This window comes from Engystomops pustulosus, chromosome 3 (assembly GCF_040894005.1).
Source record: "Engystomops pustulosus chromosome 3, aEngPut4.maternal, whole genome shotgun sequence".
In the NCBI taxonomy this organism is placed as follows: domain Eukaryota; kingdom Metazoa; phylum Chordata; class Amphibia; order Anura; family Leptodactylidae; genus Engystomops; species Engystomops pustulosus.
This window is the reverse complement of record NC_092413.1, coordinates 189,533,760-189,553,126: the sequence shown is the minus strand read 5'-3', so window position 1 is coordinate 189,553,126 and position 19,367 is coordinate 189,533,760. Positions and strand designations below refer to the sequence as shown.

The 19,367-nt window shown below is 41.7% G+C and overlaps 1 protein-coding gene across 2 annotated transcripts; it reads left to right on the top strand.

The window, feature by feature from the left end:
* Positions 1-7,202: 7,202 nt before the first annotated feature.
* On the top strand, positions 7,203-17,833 carry AMOTL2 (angiomotin like 2). Of its 2 annotated transcripts, none has more exons than XM_072143430.1 (10): positions 7,203-7,392; positions 8,885-9,675; positions 10,661-10,814; positions 11,614-11,758; positions 12,223-12,315; positions 13,574-13,869; positions 13,973-14,268; positions 14,385-14,569; positions 14,682-14,834; positions 16,549-17,833. In XM_072143430.1, the coding sequence occupies exons 2-10, from the start codon at positions 8,987-8,989 to the stop codon at positions 16,605-16,607; spliced, it is 2,070 nt and encodes a 689-aa protein (XP_071999531.1). In that variant the 5' UTR covers positions 7,203-7,392; positions 8,885-8,986; the 3' UTR covers positions 16,608-17,833. The 2 variants fall into 2 exon arrangements, with proteins under 2 accessions (XP_071999531.1, XP_071999532.1); XM_072143431.1 differs by lacking the exon at positions 7,203-7,392 and adding an exon at positions 8,608-8,751.
* Positions 17,834-19,367: the final 1,534 nt, after the last annotated feature.

Genomic DNA, 19,367 nt, shown 5'->3' with positions numbered 1-19,367 from the left:
GATATGACTTATCCTAAGTTGCCGTTTACTTTGAGACTGGTAGGAAAAAGATCCCCCTTGTCTCCGAAGAACAGGTGACACTTCCAGCTTTAATGAGACCCCTCTGTAAACCCAACTCCTGAGATTATGTCACAAATCATGACAGATTTTAGCAACCACCTCACTGTGAATGAGACGAGGGCAACATGGACACAGAAGGTCCCCGGCAGAATGAATGGGACACTGTTCAGGCTGACATCTGTTATCCTAGTTGAGGAGCATCTGTAAGACTCCTACAAGGACAGTTTCAGGCTGCTAAATCCATTACTGGAGACTAATACATTACTGATACCATCTCAGACCAGCGAACACTGAGCAGGAACATAAATTGGGTATCAGGCTCCTAAATAGAAGGTCATATGTATGAAACCCTATACAAAGATGTATGTTTTACATATAATATGAATCAACTGACTTTTGGCACCTGCAAGGGCACCCATGTGGGCAACCTGAGGAGGTGATGGCCCAAGAGCTACAGGGGGGATATAAGATTTCTCTCCCCAATACAGATAGACCTGTAGTATATACAATACATCTTAGATGGGGTCTAGTGCATATTGCATTAGAGATCAGCACCTTAAAGGAAACCAACCACCACGGATCTACATATTAAGGTACAGCCTCTAATGTATAAAAGGATAGCCCTTTTAAGAGCGAATCCATAAGTCCCCTTTTTTAATCTTTAATTGTGGTTTAATTGTAATCTGAAGCTACACGGCACGGGCTACTTCACACCCCAGAAGCCTCCTTGATCCAAGATATCTTCAGCGCGCAGCTACGAGGAGCCGCAAGCTCTTGTCCGCGAAGCCGGCATTCTGTACATGCGCAGTAGCTCCGACATTGGACCCGAGACCACGCAGCCAGAGGCCTACATTCTGCACATGCGCAGAATGGCATCTTCGCAGATGAGGGCACGCAGGCCTCTGCAGACACCTAGTTCTTAAAGGGGTTGTACCAAAATTGACTGAATCCCCTATTTACAGGATAGGTGGTAGCAATCCAATTGGTGATGGATCCCCCCCACCTGTCATGAGAATGGACCCCCACTAATCCAGTGTTCTGTCGTGCTATTGGATAATACAGAAATGTCAGAAATTACCAGGCTTAGCACTCTTAGACTCATAGACAGTGAATTGGAGTACCAGGGATAGCCAAAGGCTGCTCTCCACAATTTCTGACACTCCCATAGTACTGAATGGAGCAGCGGGACACCTGCCGTAACATCAATTAGTAAGAACGGGATCTCTATTCTCTTGATCGGTTGGATCCTTATTCGTGATCAGTGGGGACCACAACCAAACAGATTTTTATCCGGAAACTCGTGAATAGGGGATGACAATAAATCTTGGGACAACCTTAATAGAAAGAAAAGTCACCTGCTCTGTAGGTTAGGCTACACTTAAGTATACGTGGAATAGTCTATGGACAATGTGATTTGATATTTATGACGATTGCATACTGTTGTGTCAGAGCAGCAGTCACTGATGGGATCTGATGGGACATGTAACACTTGTCTCTATCCAGGAAAGGTTCAGTGGATGCCATTTTCATGATCTGTTTCATTTGAGTCCTAAAATTCACTGGAATGAAAGCCCAACCATAGAACTAAAAAGGAAACATCACTCCAAGTGACGCCTTAAAAAACATCTACCAGCAGGATCAAGAATTGTACAGCAAGCACACTGACATACTGGTGTGTGCCCCCTCTGGCAGTATCTTCTCTTCTGGGCTTCATAGGTTTTAATGGAGCCTGGGGTTCCTCAGGCTCATTTGCATATTTTTAAAAGCCTTTTATTCTTAAAAACAAGGGCATAATAAGCTTAAAGACGAGCTTCTGAAAGATGGTGCAGTATGTCAGTGTGCTTGGTTTACAATCCTTTATAATGGTGGTAGATGTCCTTTAAACCCTCATTCTGTAGATTAGGTGGGGCTTACAAGACAATGATTTTGTAAAATGATGTAGTACCACAGCTCAGTTTCCATTGGTTCATCTTCATTTGTTCATATTTCCGCAGCTGTGCAGTGGAAAGATAGCCATAAAGAGTCCTTCATTGTCGGTTTCTTTGAAGCCTTCCATGCATCTTCACCTTGTTTGTATCCATATAGAGATGTCATCTTCAGAAGTTCTGCTCAGTTATAGTATTGGCTTTGTAGTTTTCCCTAAAGCTCCCAAAGAAGATTGCTGTAAGGTGCCAAAATAACTTACCGCAAGGGGAAGGTGCAAGCTTGGAGCAATCAGTTAGGGACTTTATTAAGGAAGTTATCACTTTCTTGTAGAAATACTCTTCCCTGATATCTTTTTCAAGCAACTGTGGGACTGTCTTAGTCGAAGTCATATATTCCCACCAAAATAAAGTGGGCACCTGCTAAAGACTTTAGGAAACAACAGTTGCCCAAGTGCATAAACTGGTGACAGGTGGAGGCGTCGGGAGCACTTGCCATGGGCTGCTGTCACTGAATGAACAATAAGCAGTAAATGTGGGAACAGGCTATAGGCAGCAATATAACTGTCACTGGGGGCTCATGTCATGGGGATGGCCCAAGGACGATGTACAGGAGGATGTACAGGAGGATGTACAGGAGGATGTACACGGAGGCTCAATGGGGTTTTAGAGCATTTAATATTAAAGCAATGGGGAAAATGTCCAGCACACACTCCGTTAAGCCTCATTCAGTCTCAATTTTTAGCATTTGATTTATGACCATAAATATAGAGATGGTTAGTTATTGGTTATGGGACCCATCACCAGCATAGAAACATAGAAAATACAAAGTATTTTACAATGCATGCCGCTCACCACATGGGACTCTATGTATAACATGATTTGTAAAGCGCTGCAGAATTTGATGGCGCTCGATAAATAAAGATTATTATTATTATATTATTATTATTATTACATGACAGGGGTTTCCTTAAGCTCATCAGAATCCCTGGTCACTTAAAGCAGTTATAGGCAAGAGGAGCTGCAGATAGGAGATTATGTACAATCTTCTACACTTCTTCCTCTCGGATCAGCTACTCTTACTCTATAGAGCACTGACTGCAGATAGGACACTATGTACAATCTGCTCAGCTCATCCTGCTCTATAACATGCTGCCTGCAGATAGGACAATATGCCCAGCTCCTCTATGCTCTTTAACATGCTACCTGCAGATAGGACATTACATAAAGTTTGCTCAGCTTTTCCTGCTCTATAACATCCTGTCTGCAGTTAGAACACTATGTACAATCTGCTTAGCTCCTCCTGCTCTATCACATACTGCCTGCATATAGGGCACTATGTACAATCTGCTCAGCTCCTCCTGCTCTATAATATGCTGCCTTCAGATAGGACACTATGTACAATCCACTCAGCTCCTCCTGCTATATAACATGCTTCCTGCAGATAGGACACTATGTACAATCTGCTCAGCTCCTCCTGCTCCATAACATGCTGCCTGCAGATAGGACACTATGTACAATCTGCTCAGCTCCTCCTGCTCTATAACATGCTGCCTGCAGATAGGACACTATGTACAATCTGCTCAGCTCCTCCTGCACTATAACATGCTACCTGCAGATAGGACACTATGTACAATCTGCTCAGCTCCTCATGCACTATAACATGCTGGCTGCAGATAGGACACTATGTACAATCTGCTCAGCTCCTCCTGCACTATAATATGCTGCCTGCAGATAGGACACTATGTACAATCTGCTCAGCTCCTCCTGCTCTATAACATGCTGGCTGCAGATAGGACACTATGTACAATCTGCTCAGCTCCTCCTGCTCTATAACATGCTACCTGCAGATAGGACACTATGTACAATCTGCTCAGCTCCTCCTGCTCTATAATATGCTGCCTGCAGATAGGACACTATGTACAATCCACTGAGCTCCTCCTGCTCTATAACATGCTGCCTGCAGATAGGACACTATGTACAATCTGCTCAGCTCCTCCTGCTCTATAACATGCTGCCTACAGATAGGACACTATGTACAATCTGCTCAGCTCCTCCTGCTCTATAACATGCTACCTGCAGATAGGACACTATGTACAATCTGCTCAGCTCCTCCTGCACTATAATATGATGTCTGGAAATGTACAATCTGTTTAGACTGCATTTTCCATGTGGCCTGTTCAATAGGCTCAATAGGAAACATCTTCTGTGACTGGTGATTTGCAGATATCATCAGAGTATGTTACGGACCATAACTCATTAGACATTAGGTCTTCTGGAGTAAAAGACGCCCTGTCTTCTCAGTTTTGCTCATAGAGGGAATCCTAACAAAACCAAATAGAGATTCACACATTTTCTTTGTATTGAGTGACACGTGAGGTGAAATACCATTTTTCTATATCTGAGCACATGATGTAGTCTGCATCCAGCTATAGACCTGGAATGACTGACCAGCAGACTACGCGTCCCCATCCCCCTTATAACCCGATGTCTCTGGGTCCATTATATATTTAGAGCCATTATGATAAATCATTGCATTGCGCTGACAATACATATGGCACCTTATTCCAGAATATTCCTGCTGACAGGAGCCGCTTCCTTGTTTAGAACAGCTGGTAGACATATTTTATGTGAAATATTTGTAGAATGCTTGTGGTATATATATATATATACATATATATATATATATATATATATGTGCTATATATTATCTAGATGTATTATGTGTTATGTCTGGCCCGCAGGGTACGGTATGTCTGCAGCGATGGTGATATATATGTAATCTGCGCTTGTAGGACTGCTGCCACAACAAGAACTAGGAATAATCTATACATTGTAACATCAGGAGCAACGTAGGGAATTCTATATTGTATGTATCTAGTAGGGAATTCTATATTGTATGTATGTAGTAGGGAATTCTATATTGTATGTATGTAGTAGGGAATTCTATATTGTATGTATGTAGTAGGGAATTCTATATTGTATGTATGTAGTAGGGAATTCTATATTGTATGTATGTAGTAGGGAATTCTATATTGTATGTATGTAGTAGGGAATTCTATATTGTATGTATGTAGTAGGGATGAGCTTGACATTCACTAGAGTGTATTGTGTAATGCAGTTGTGTTGTCGTAAGACTCCTTTATCCTATACATTTTTACTAAATCTCTCTATACCAAAGTGAATAGAGAGGGGATTGTGTCGATAAGCTTTTTATATGTGTAACCATCCAGGTTATTAACTTGGGGGGTGCATACAGGTAGGGGCCTAAGGGGTCCATAAGTTCCCACTTTTCAATATGAGAAGAACCATAGAAACACTACATTATATTTGGGGGTTTTGGTACTGATATAACATTGGGTGGAAGTTATTCCTCTGACAACCTCTTCATTCACATTGGATAATTTGGCATCCCCATTCCTCTGATCAGGTGGGTAAAATGGACATACGCTGTCCATTAGAGAAAATCTGATTTTAGTTTATTAGGGGTATCCTGACCCTTCCCTGTGGACAGGTTTCTGGGAAAGAAGAAGAGAGCATGCTGCATCTCATAGATTGTAAGCTCCTGCGTTCCTATTGTTTCATATGGCTTTGTATTTTTATATTTGTGTATGTACAGCACAATGGAATATGATGGCGCTATATAAATAAAGATTTAGTTACTATTTCAGTATGGTGGACACTTTGTTACAGAGGTTTCTTGCAGTAGATAACTACCTTTTCCCTATAAAACTAAATGCACACAATACTGACTGCATGGGGAAGACAGCAGAACAAGTGTTACAGTGACAGCTATTGAGGGTATATGGTCACATTTACATGCGTAACCCGGGGACTGCCTGTAGTAATAGTAGAAGTAGTGGTAGTAGTAGTAGTAGTGGTAGTAGTAGTAGTAGAAGTAGTAGTAAAAGTAGTGGTAGTAGTAGTGGAAGTACTAGTAGTAGTAGTAGAAGTGGTAGTAGTAGTAGTAGAAGTAGTAGTAGTAGAAGTAGTAGTAGTAGTGGTAGTAGTGGTAGTAGTAGAAGTAGTGGTAGTAGTGGTAGTAGTAGTAGTAGAAGTAGTAGTAGTAGAAGTAGTAGTAGTAGTGGTAGTAGTGGTAGTAGTAGAAGTAGTGGTAGTAGTGGTAGTAGTAGTAGAAGTGGTAGTAGTAGTAGTAGTAGAAGTAGTAGTAGTAGTGGTAGTAGAAGTAGTGGTAGTAGTGGTAGTAGTGGAAGTAGTAGTAGTAGTAGTAGTAGTAGTGGTAGTAGTAGTAGTGGTAGTGGTAGTGGTAGTAGTAGTAGTAGAAGTAGTAATAGTAGTAGTGGTAGTAGTAGAAGTAGTAGTAGTAGTAGTAGTGGTAGTAGTAGTAGTAGTAGTGGTAGTAGTAGTAGAAGTAGTAGTAGTAGAAGTAGTGGTAGTAGTGGTAGTAATAGTGGAAGTAGTAGTAGTAGTAGTAGTAGTAGAAGTGGTAGTAGTAGTAGTAGAAGTAGTAGTAGTAGTGGTAGTAGTAGTGGTAGTAGTGGTAGTAGTAGTGGTAGTAGTGGTAGTAGTAGTGGTAGTAGTAGTAGTGGTAGTGGTAGTAGTAGTAGTAGAAGTAGTAATAGTAGTAGTGGTAGTAGTAGAAGTAGTAGTGGTAGTGGTAGTAGTAGTGGTAGTAGTAGAAGTAGTAGTGGTAGTGACCAATTTGGCGAGCTCTGTGCAGTGCTGAGTAATCTGTGTGCGCTATATAAATAAGAGAATTATTATTATTATTAGTGGTAGTGTGGTGGTGGTGATAGTAGCAGAAAGAACAGCACATTTTTTTCAATTCAATTAATTACCAAAAAAAAATTTAATTACTGACAATATCGTAAGTTGCAGCAATTCCCTTTTTTCACTACTTTCTTCTTGTATATATAGTTAGATGTTTAGATGAACAGATACATGATTATCATAACTAGTGATAATATTTCTTTGAATGTACATAAATGCTATACACCTATAAAGTGCTAGGCTGCAGGTATTGTGTGTTATTCTATAATATTTTATATATTACGGTGTATGTTTTGGATGCTCAGAATCATTGTGCTCTTTGTTCCTCTCCATACACAATAGAGCAGGAGATGATGCATCCCCTAGTGGAGAGCAGGGAGCGGTGCAGCTCCTGGAGAGAGTGAGGGCGGAGAGCATAGTCCCAGGAGAGGGAGGGAGAGAGGAGGGGCAGGAGAAAGGTTATGTGTGGTTAGAGCTCTTATCCCAGGGGGAGCCTGAAACTCTCACATTCCTGGCATAGCGCAGCTATTGAGGCAGTACAGGCAGTGTGCGAGCAGGAGAGTCAGTCTGCTCTGAGCTCTCAGGCTGTGCACAGCCTGCTCCTGACACTAAGGGATAGACACCAAGGACATTGGCACATGCTGGCACCCACACTGCTGCAGACCTTGGCGATGACCTGGTAAGAGCCCAACTTCTTCTCATGGAGGCTTTAGTTATTGTCCAACAATTTTATTGCAATAATGTAATAATTTTCGGTGCTTTGTAAATGTTGCTATTTTGTATTACATTGTTGTTATTTTTACATAGTTTGCATATTACTATACAATCATGCGTTATGATTTTTTTTACATGGTTTGCATATTCCTATACGTATATATGTGTTATGATTGTATTATTAAGGGAACATCAAGGTAAATGGGATTTCATAGAACATATGTTAACTTGCATGTGTGAAGATGTTATGCTAATATCTTTACTACAGGGTATATATATATGTATGAATCTATAACACATTCATTCTAAAACGTCAATACTATTCATATGTGAAAAAAAAGGTGACATATGGATCTGGATTTCTAGATGATTGTCTCATTTCTAGATGATTGTCCCATTTCTAGATGATTGTCTCATGTTAACCCGCATCAATGTTGTTGTCAGAAATATGTTGTTTTTCTATCATGTTAACTATTTTTAGTATTATGATAATACGAGTCTTGGTATGCTTTGTTTCTGGTGTTACGTGTTAACAATGGCACATTCTTGCGTGGGGAGAGAAGGAAAGAAATGCAGGTGTTTGGTCACCCCTAGCAATGGCTGAGGAATTCTTGGGGTATTTTTTTGGTTATTGTTCTTATTTTGAGTACAAGCTTTTGTATGTTGTGGCGGAGCTGCAATCCACAAAGAATTTCAATTGCAACACGAAACGACTAGTGATGTCATGTTGTAGATATTTGTTGAGGTGCTTGTATCTCCTTACGTGGTGGAAAACAACTTTGGGCATTTAGATAGCAGGAAATCCAGAGGTTTGTGGTCAATCTACTCATCACCTAAGGATGTTGTGGACAGTAATGTGTAGAATGTTGAATATAGTCCATTGATTTTCCTTGTATTGACATTGTTCTACCTGGAAACCTTATAGCGTTGAGTTAGTTGTCCTTCTGAGTTCCTCTATAGACCTAAGATTGGTTTGTTGTTCAACTTCAAGTAGGATATCTGGTATTCTAAGGGAATGCTACTAAACAGAAGCTGCAGGGGGGCATACCAGAGAAATACTGGACCTTATCTCTTTAGAAAAAAAGGGGAGGGCGAAATTCCAATCATTGATACATCCCCCTGCCTAAAACAAAAAAACAGGTCAAAAGTCTTACCTCTCCAGAGGCTGTTGTGGAGGAAAGCAGTAGAAAGGTATTTGCAATTAACCACAAAAGGTACCATCAAGGTCAATCCTTTGCTGCCAAATGCTCAGTAATGATTAGGGTTCCTCAGCCTCCAGCAATGTCTCTACTATCAATTGACCTGCACATATTTCCTTAAAAAGGTAAAAAAAGATCTAAGGAGAAGAAAATGGTGAACACATACAAAGAGACGATAGATGATATGGTAGAAGATTGTAAGATGAATGTAGACCATTAATAAAAACTTATCCTAATATGTTCTGTTTCCGTCCACAGGCTATCACCAGTATCTTAGATCAGAAGATTCGGGGAAAGGATTATCCAGTATTTTTATTTTATTTTTTCTTGTGGGATTTATAGTTCTTTTATTGAGCAAGAATGAGAACAGCGGAGGATTCGTCTGGAACGGTCCTACACCGGCTTATTCAAGAGCAACTGAGATATGGGAATCTGAGTGAGAATCGTACCTTGTTGGCCATCCAACAACAGGCTTTAAGGGGTGGTGGGGGCAATGGAAGCCCCAGGTCATCCCTTGAAAGCCTTGAACAAGAGGAGATGCAGGGCAGCCCTTCCACAAGGCAGGAACCTCAAGGGCAGGAACACCATTGTGACCATTTCTACTTGGAGAACCCTATGTATAAAGCTTATGAGTTCCAACATAAAGGCGAGGAGCTCCCAACCTATGAAGAAGCCAAAGCTGCCCTTTCTCAATATTATGCAGTTCAAAATGTTCAGAAGGTTGAACATGTTCCTCAAAGGCAAGACCAGTCCCTTATGGAGCTGAAACATGGCCATGTAAGGTCTCTGAGCGAGAGGTTGCTGCAGATGTCTCTTGAACGCAATGGAGCCAAGTCTCAGAACCACATGAGCTCCTCACACAGCTTCCCTCAACTTTCTAAACAGTACCAGCTGTCAGTAGCTCGTGGACATCAAGATGGTGGTGTACACTACAGACATGCCCCACCTGAGTATCCAGCTTATAGCCAACCTGACCACATCAGTGGGTATGCTCCTGAACAAAGGCAATATCCTGGAGATCTCCCATTGTACCATCAACCTGATGTCAGGTAAACACCTCAATGTGACCACTCATCCTATTTCCCTTACAGTCAAACATAGTCCATTATAATAATTTCTCCTAAATGAGAACCCATAAACCAGACTTCAAACAGTTGATAGTCTGAAGTGTGCCTGTGTGCCTAGACATATTCACCCTCAGACAGACAGACAACACTTTATTAAAAGCTACTTCAAAGGGGGATATAAAAATCTCTTTAAACTGAAGTCTTTGGCATTTAAAGAGGTCCCTGACAATAAACACTGAGCTGGTGGGCTACGACAATTCTGCATTGTTCACACAGGAAGAGATAAGCAGAGACAGGAAGTGGCTCCGTATGCGAGAGATGCAGATAATAGTCAAGGAATATTTCCAGCCTCAAAGTAGAAGAATTTTCTCCCTTGTTAGTTCTTGTAACCCCTTTGGCAGCAGGAGCGATTAGTCCCATTAACGGAAATACCACCCTCATTGTAATTCCATGATGAATTCCTAAGGTTCTAGTAAAAAGGAAGAAGTATTCTTCTGGCAGTACACCTTCAAGCACTGCCTTCCTTCCAGACGCTGGCATCCTGGCTAGCTCCGGAATGGCATTTTCATCATAGGCGGCAGATGTAGGATAAGGAAGGTCAATAAGGTATAGAGTAGGTAATTATATCCATAGGAAATTACTGGCATACTCCAAATCCAAGCTTGAACGTTCTATATAGTTACTTTAGGGTGGAACATTAATTTAGATTCGCTGGGAAAGATGCTACTTTGTGTAGATCATACAAGACCGTACAGGCCCCGTGTGCAAGTTATTGCTAATCTCCCCATGATGTTATAAAAACTCTTTCCAATGTGAAGTCATTTGGTTATTTTGGGACAGGAAGGAAGCGCTATCACTCAGCATTAGCATTTGGAACTCATTTACATGATAAAACAAGTAAAGATCTGTTGGTAATCTAATATATTCAGGTTTGTGTGACTTCATGCTCTTATTTCTTCTTTTACAGGACCATGCCCGATCCTAATGTACAATACGGCCAAATGGCGTCTTTTAACACGACGGGTAGTCACATGGCTCGGATGGACGCTTTGTTGCGAGAGAATGAAAAGTTGCGCAGGGAACTCGAGACTTACAGTGAAAAAGCAGTCCGAATCCAGAAGGTAAAAACAACACAAGTGACCTCTGGTGTTATTATTGTAGGCACACGCCACTGCGGATATGTGCACTGCTACCCGGCAGCTGTCTTCCCTGTCTAGTACATCAGCCCCTACATTTTGGAAAACCCATTAGTGTCCATATATGATTGCCAACAACAAACAGGTTATTGTAAAGGTTCTCCAGCTGGTCACGGAGGGTGGGGTGTCTACCCCTCTCGGTTTCGTTTTGTCAACCCTTTCACTTTCTCTGCCCCATCCCCACCCTCCCTATAGTCTCCCCTTTAACAGCTGCGAGGACTCTGCACAATGAGGCCGCTATGAGCCATTTGTTAAAGGCACACGTAGAGCTGAAGGCCGCTGACAGTTGCTTGGGTTTTGTGTTCTGCTTGAGCTGACCTGATGTGGCATAAATGAGCCATTGTGTGCCGATGAAAAGGTGCCTGTGTTAGGAAGGCCTCAGCTGTAAGGAATAGGGAGGGGGGTGCCAGCCCCTTAGCAAATGTGTAATCCAGACAGGCAGGTGGCATAAAGTCTACAGACATAATCAGTGTATAAATAAAGAGCCCATGGTGCTGTCTGGACCCTTTAATTCTATTCAATTCAAAAGCGGAGTCTAATGAGATTGCTATTGGTCGATGGAATCCTGTTCAGAGTGTTAAGATTTAAGCTAAAACCAGGCATCAAAATAATCGAATTAAAGTAATTTACTGAGAAAATTGTCCCATATGCTGAATTGATCTGAAACTTGGAAATATACTAGAATAGAAAATGACACCCTATTAACCCCTTCCCTATTTTGCAGTTGGAAACCGAAATTCAGCGAATTTCCGAAGCCTACGATAGCCTCATGAAAGCATCTTCAAAGAGAGAGTCACTTGAGACCGCCATGAGGACCAAGATGGAAGGAGAGATGAGACGCATGCAAGACTTCAACCGCGACCTGAGAGGTGAGGGAAAGAGAGAATAAAGGAAAAAGCCCCCCCCCCCCCATTAACTTACCATGCTATACGCTATCAGTCATCATTATCTTCTTACAATGGATATTAGTGTTAAGTGAGTGGACTCAGTCTCTTAAGACCATCAAGTCCTTGAAAAGCCATGTACGAAGAGAACTTAGACAATAGGGGCATAGAAAAAACAATGAAGTCTTCTGACAAAGCTCATTAACCTAAATATCCTATCAACATTGTATTAATTGGAGCCTCATTTGGTAAAATTGCAGAGCCATGCTGTCCTATTTACAGATATATGATGGTTATTTCTGAGAAGAAGGCCGAGCCACTAGAGAGGCAGCCTTAGAAATGAGTTGACGAAAGGATGAGCTGAGGATACAGTAGATGTTTCATCATTGTGAAATTCTGGACGTCTTTATTGCTGAGGTCTAAAACTCATTTTTGTGGTTTTTCTGTAGAACGTCTGGAATCTGCAAACAAACAGCTGGCAATCCGGAGCCTGGAGAACCGGGAGGACAACCAAGGAACTGTTTCCAAGCTGCTTGCTCAGTGTAAGTTGTATTCCTAATAAATCAACCATATATATTTCTAGCCATTAATGTACATATCACCAGAACCTGTAGTTAAAACTACAACCCGGTTGCAAGTTACTACAATGGAAAATAGCCATCCTGTAAAGATCCCGTAGTAGAAGTCATGAAGTATTCTTATTCTACCTCTATTACACACTCTGCAAATATTGCAACTGGATTTATAAGACTTCATATAGAGTCTTAACCTGAGTACGTGGGATCTGGCCTGACGCACTTCTAAGGAGACACAGGAGGTGTGTCCATTCTTTCCTTCCTGAAGAAAAGGCTATGTTGCTTTAGCAAACAAACAGAGTTCAATGTGACCTGAATTCTTTGCATTCCAGCAGCCCGAGTTTCCCCCATCCCCCTTTCTTCCCTTTAGAGAATTGGAGGGAAAGGGGGAAAAACATTGAACGTCTTGCACTGCAGGGGTTAACAGGATAAGCTTTGTAGTCTGTCTAGTGGAAGGGTAAGGGTTTTATTAACTGAAGAAAAATCATTGCCAGGAGGAAATAGCTGATTAGAAGTCATGGGTTGGGGAAGATTAAATTAAGGAGAAGAGTAGCGGATCTGGATGGAATATACTTGATACTCTTTTATTACTCCCTTCAGTGTTTGGCTGATACCTATCTCTCCCGATGGGGGCTGAGCCATTGCCAGACACCTCTAGTGGTAGTTATCTCCGCTTAGAATGTTAAGCAGGGAACACCATCAAAAACTGGTCTTACCAGGATATACATCCTTGAGCTGTTGTGTCCCTGGTGTCTAACCTCTCCAAGCCTGGGAACCTTTATGTTTGCTTAACCTTTTCATGGAACAGTGAAGTAGCAGTCAAGTTTAACATATTCTTAGGAATATTCTTGTTAGGTCATTCCACATACGGACAAAGCTCTTGTAAACATGCTCGGATCTCACAGGCCTCTTGGCTGTTTGCAGAGCTTATCGTACCTCTCAGGTCTCTTCTTTTTGTTTGCCAAGTCTTCTAAACCTAGCTGGGATCTTCACTTCTGAAGGAACGTTAGTGGCTTGTAGACTACTTGCAGCTGTTATGTTAAAATCAGTTGACCAGTTCTTTGTTAGAAATGTCTTGTATTTGTTTCTGGACTGCTCTTCCCACCAGGGACACGTTGTGAATGGTTCGTTTTAACCTGTTCCAAGAATCAGGTTCAGCTGCTTGATGTGGAGATCATTGACTGGGTTCAGGTTATTAAGGATATATATTTTTTTCTCCATACAGGTCGTGAACAGCAGCAAGAGAAAGATAAGCTGGAGAGGGAGATCACCCTCCTGCGTAGTGCTAATGAGGACCAGCGCAGGAGAGCGGAGCTTTTGGAGAAAGCCCTCAGTAATGCACAGTCTACCGCAGCTCGTACAGAAGATGAGCTCCGCAAGAAGAGAGCATATGTCGAAAAGGTAGAGAGACTACAACAAGCCTTAAGCCAACTCCAAGCTGCCTGTGAAAAGAGAGAACAACTAGAACTACGTCTGAGGACGAGACTGGAGCAAGAACTGAAAAACTTAAGGTCTCAACAGGTAAGGATGATTTTTGTGCTATCTTTTTGTATTGATAGTGTTCACAATATTTGTTAATCCAATCCTAAGTTAAACTCACACTCCCTTTTTGTTTTTCCAACAGAGACAACCATTGTCACAAAACGGAGCCCAATCACCTGAGCTGTCTGTACAAGCTCTATCCGAGCAGATGCGGGAAAAAGAGGAAAAGATATTGGCACTGGAGGCTGACATGACCAAGTGGGAGCAAAAATACTTAGAAGAACGCACTATGCGCCAGTTTGCAATGGATGCTGCTGCCACTGCTGCCGCTCAACGAGACACTACGATCATCAATCACTCACCTCGCCACTCGCCTAACAATAGCTTCAATGAGGATCTCCTGATGGTCAACCACAGGCACCAAGAAATGGAAAACAGGTATGTTGCCTATCCTAGACTTCTTATATACCACTACTTTCAAGAGTCTGACTAGTTTCAGCTCATAGTTTTTCTTCTTTCTTAGTAATCATTATGATTCTGTTTCCTCTTTACAGAATTAAAGCTCTACATGCTCAGATACTGGAGAAAGATGCAGTCATCAAGGTGTTGCAGCAACGCAAGCCCCACCAGGGCCCACTACGACCGGCTAAGTCTGTACCCTCCATTTTCACACTCTCTGTATCAACTCCAAACTCGGTGATCGGAGAGCGACAAGCCAATATGTCACAAGCGGCAGCAGGTGATTACTTATATATATTACTTACACATCACAAGACAGCCAAACTTGATGTTTCAGCTATCTGATGTTCCTGTAACATTATGCTTAACGTCGCTTTATGTTTCCTTTCCAGTAACTCAGTCAAACAGTTCGCCACCTGCCAATGCTAGCATCTTACCTGTGCACTCGAAACATGGCAGCAAGGATGGCAGCACCCAAACAGAGGTTTCAACCGAACTAAAAGCCGTAACAGACTCCCTTCTGGACAATAACACGTCTTCATTAGGTAGGTCTCATGTGTCCATTGTAGGATACCATTGTAGGGTATAGAGTCAGTCACGCTATGTTGGGTTATGGATGATATATATGAATACTTTGTAAGCTTCATACCAGTAAATTTAGTTCCCACAAAATACTATTGCTTTACAGAAAGGGTGTGTTCTTGGCGCAAACTCTTACGGTACTATGGTAAACATTGTATGTTCACACGTCAACAAGGCTTTCAATTGCTTCTCAGGAGTCTGCACTCCACTATACTATCATAATGCAAGTGTGGACATTGTGTTGCTAGAACGAGCGCCTATTCTTTCAGTGCTGAGATGTTTCGCAACGGTAGAAGCTGCACTCGCTCACCTCCCCTCCCCCAGGCTGAGCCTGTGCCGAGCCTTGCATAGCTGAGAGCTTTCTCCTCTCACAATCCCTGCCAAGGCTTGGCCTCCCTTGGTGATGACTAATGCCAATGAATCTCAGCTATGCAGCTGGGAACAGAATGCAGGTGTGAGGCCAAAGATTGAACGAAGAAGGGGGGAAGGGGGAGAGGGAACATCTCTAATGTACAAAAGAATACATTATTGATATCTGTTCTACAGTCAAATCTGATCATGTATAAAATATACCGGGAAGAAGAGTGTTAAATACATACATTGCCGATCCCACAAGTTCAGGGGGGGAGAAGTTGTCTGCTCACTTGAAATAACCTTCAGATTGAGTGGCACTAAGAAGCTCATTATGCTCTTAAGAACAATTAGTCAATAGAATCTCAAGGTTTTCTCATATTTCTCATGTTCTCATTACTCTGCACCAACAATGTAACTTCGCCATGAAGATACAGTCTGTCTGCTCACCACGTAAGGCCACAGACATGTCTGGAATGTCCCCCCACCACTGCCACCGCCGGAGAAAATAGCCCATTGTGACCCAGTGCTCTCATTTAGGAATCTTGAGCAATAGCGTTGCATACATCATCCCAGACAAACCCTTTCACCCTACAAGCAAGGCCCACTGTCCCGGCTTCACTCCTCGGTACAATTCATTGTATGGAATTCAGTCATCTTTTATGTGGCCGCATCTTAACATGACTGATCACATGCTTGTCTCATCATCTATGTATTCAATGGCCTTTGTGAAGGGTGAATCAGAGAATGGAATCACCAGGGTGCATAGCTAGTGCTTAGATGGATAAGATCTACTCATGCATAGACAATCTGCTTTCATGCTGACAGGATATCCAGTGAATGTATATTAATATCTGTCAGCCTGCTGCTTCTCATATGACGGCATCTCAAATATTGCAATTTAGCGTGCCCAATAGATATGAAATGTGTGAATGCTGCGTGTCAGCTTCATACTTTACATTATGATAATGATTTTCTCATGACCAGTTTGTTTTTGTGCTCCGACCTTAAGATGGCCAAATAATTCAGATAACTTCCCTTCAACAACCCTCCTTATCCAAATGGTTTGGTAGGACATTCATGGGTTCGAAATTATCTTCCCATAGAACAAAAGAATGTGGACATCTGCATTTGGTGGATTCCATACAAATGAGATCATAATAGATTGTAGGATCAGCTAATAGTTTTTTTTATATAGTCAGCTATAATTTTGACCATAAAGTTTATAAATGATTTGACATGATTCTGAGGTCATCAAAATAATTGTATTTTTTTTTTCTGAAGACCTACCATGTATTAACGATCAGTTTTTTTTTTGTTTTTCAGAATCTGTGTCTACTGCAAAAAGCTCCAACATTTCTGACATGGTAGAAATCCTCATCTGAGCTTCTTACTCTCTTGGGCATAACACCCAAATGTTGAGAAAGTCTTACATGATCAGGAACCATGGCTGGTTGATCAACTGTAGTCTACTGGGAAGGAATCCCGTGTCCAGTCCGTAGCTACGAGGCAGTCAGTCTTATCACCACGCAAGGTGTATTCAGCTTGAAAGCTCGAACCTACAAAGTAGATGGACTTAAGAGTTGTGTGAGCAGTGGCTGCTAAGGAGACAAGAAGTTTCCAGAAAGACCTCCTTAGTTTTTCACCCATCTGAAGTTGAAGACACTTTCCAACTTCAATTAATGTGATACATCATCTGAACTTTTGGAACTGCAACTCAACCACAAGGCTTTGATTCATGTGGAAACAGACTCTGGGAGGGGGAGATGAATAAAGTCTACTTTTGGCTTTTAAAGGCCAAGAGCCAATCCCTGTTGCTGCTAGAAATACCTACAAAAAATGTAGGGGGTTTGAAGTGGTTTAAAGTTGTTGGACTCTTGTCCTGAACATTTGTCATGTAAATACTTATGTGTTTATTTTTATAAGTCCTTCTTCTGTATACTCTCAGTTGTATTTATACATCTTTGTTTCTGTCTTCTTCGAAGACCTCCTGTGGTCAACGCTGATGGATGGTCTTCTATGATCCATGAACTGAAACTCATTGGTTGATACTTAGACAAAGCTCACACAAGTACAAGCCAAATACAATTCCTTTTACATCTCCACTAGATCATATATTGTATTTATTTTATATTATAAAATCCCCCTCCCCACTTTTTGAACCCTTCTCTTTCTTCTCTGGCTGCTGTTGCTGGTCAACAATGGCAATTTTTTTTTTCTATTATTGTACATTGTTTACAAAATTAGATCAGAAGAAAATTGCGTGATGCAATTTTACGAAAGATTTTTTTTCTAGAAATTGCGACCCCCTTCCCTCGACCTCTCTGACATCAGAGTGGGTTACAAATGTAATATATTTTTTGTATTGGTATTTCTGCCTATCTGCGCTGTGAAAGTCTGTTTTATTCCAAAGATGTATGAATCTGATATATATTTTTTGTGAGTTTACTTAAGTTATCGAAAGTATTTAAAGATGTAAGCGTGGCTGTTGTTTCTTAATATTATTCGCTTAATGTATGCTGCCTGGATGCCGTCTGGTTTCTGCTGTTGCAGACCAGAATTTTGTTATTTTAAATATAAAATTAAATAAATTTTAAAAGTAAAATTAAAATTATGTGACAACTCATTATTTGTTACTTTATAAGGGAGGGTAAAACCTAACTAGACAACATCCTAAAGGTATATTTGTGCAGAATTCTCATAGAAATGAATGAGAGATACACCTGCAGTTCCACCATCCGGCCACTACACTACGGAGGGAGCTTTCAGCCTCCTGCAATTCAACCCTAGTTTAGCAGTGAACCGGTACTTCTTCACACAGCATTAGCAGCCCCACAGTTCGCCCCATGGCTTCTTCACAATCTACCAACTACTAAGTCATAATGTACATTGTATAGTGGCTGTATTAGGTACTGCAGCTCAGCTGCATTCAGTTGCATGGTACTGAACTACAAACAGGCCACGTGACCAATGGACATGACATAATTGACCTGTGAAGGAGTAGTATCACTCCTTAAGTTCTGTAAGGTATATCTTGGAATACCCAGATGTATTTTGGGATAAAATATTTATTTGTCATAAATATTTATGCAACAAATTGCTCCGAAATACCCAAAGTGAAATGCAAATCGGAGAAGCCCTAAAACAGGAAGGGACAAGAAGAATTATCCGCTTTCTCCACCAGAAGACTGGCAGAGAAGATCTAATCGGGCACATTTCCTAAGAAAGGCGGAAGCTGCACTAAGTGCTATTTCCGTGTATAATGCTGAGTGCAACGGATTCATTAAGATCCTGCGCCAAAAATCATAAATCTGTCGCATCCCTGCACTGGCCCCGAAAGAGTTCACCAACTTTTTTGTGGTACGCCTAGGGTGTGTGACAGACATTGCATGTTAAATGCGCACACGGAACACCCAACTGAATGCTCAAACGCCTACTAATTTGTGTTATATGGAGGCGAGTGCAGCTGTGCCATAAAAGGGTTGTGTGCAACACAATAACGTTGCAGACACTTCTTACATACCTGTGCAAGCAGTTTTCACCTAAAAGAACGTGCAAAGTAGGTCTGAAAACCGGCGCAAAGCCCTTAGTAAATGTGTCCCAATGAATCTCCCCCTATGTCCCTATCATGAGAATCTATTCCTTTCTTGATACATCCCACAATATTATTTGTTTTTGCGCCGGCTTGCACGCAACAGAAATCGACGGATTCAGACAATCCGCGGAATTTAAAAAAGGTTTTGTGACGCAAGATCAAGCACTCACATGCACCAGGAAGAAGAAGGTGAACTCCGGCGGACCTCGGCGCAGCAGCGACTCAGGAAGGAACTCGGACGCACAATCTAAGTGAATCTCGCCGGACCCGAATCTACGTCGGACAACACACTGCGGGATCGCGATGGGACCGGGTAAATAAATCTGCCCCTTTGTCTCAGTTTCTGATAAAACATTGCTGAAAATACACCTGGTTTTACGGCCTCATTAGTGAAAAATAAATGGACAGACTCATAGACTTCTATTGCCTTCTGTTTCATAAATTTTTCTACGGACAACAGATCAGTGAAAATACAAGCCAATGGGGCACATTTACTTACCCGGTCCTGTCGCGATCCCACGGTGCGTTGTCGGACGATTCGGGTCTGCCG

Coding starts and splice junctions, on each gene's coding strand:
- AMOTL2 (XM_072143430.1), top strand. CDS start 8,987: ATGAGAACAGCGGAGGATTCGTCTGGAACGGTCCTACACCGGCTTATT. Junction 14,269..14,384: donor CACCAAGAAATGGAAAACAG/GTATGTTGCCTA, acceptor TCCTCTTTACAG/AATTAAAGCTCTACATGCTC. Junction 14,570..14,681: donor TATGTCACAAGCGGCAGCAG/GTGATTACTTAT, acceptor TTTCCTTTCCAG/TAACTCAGTCAAACAGTTCG.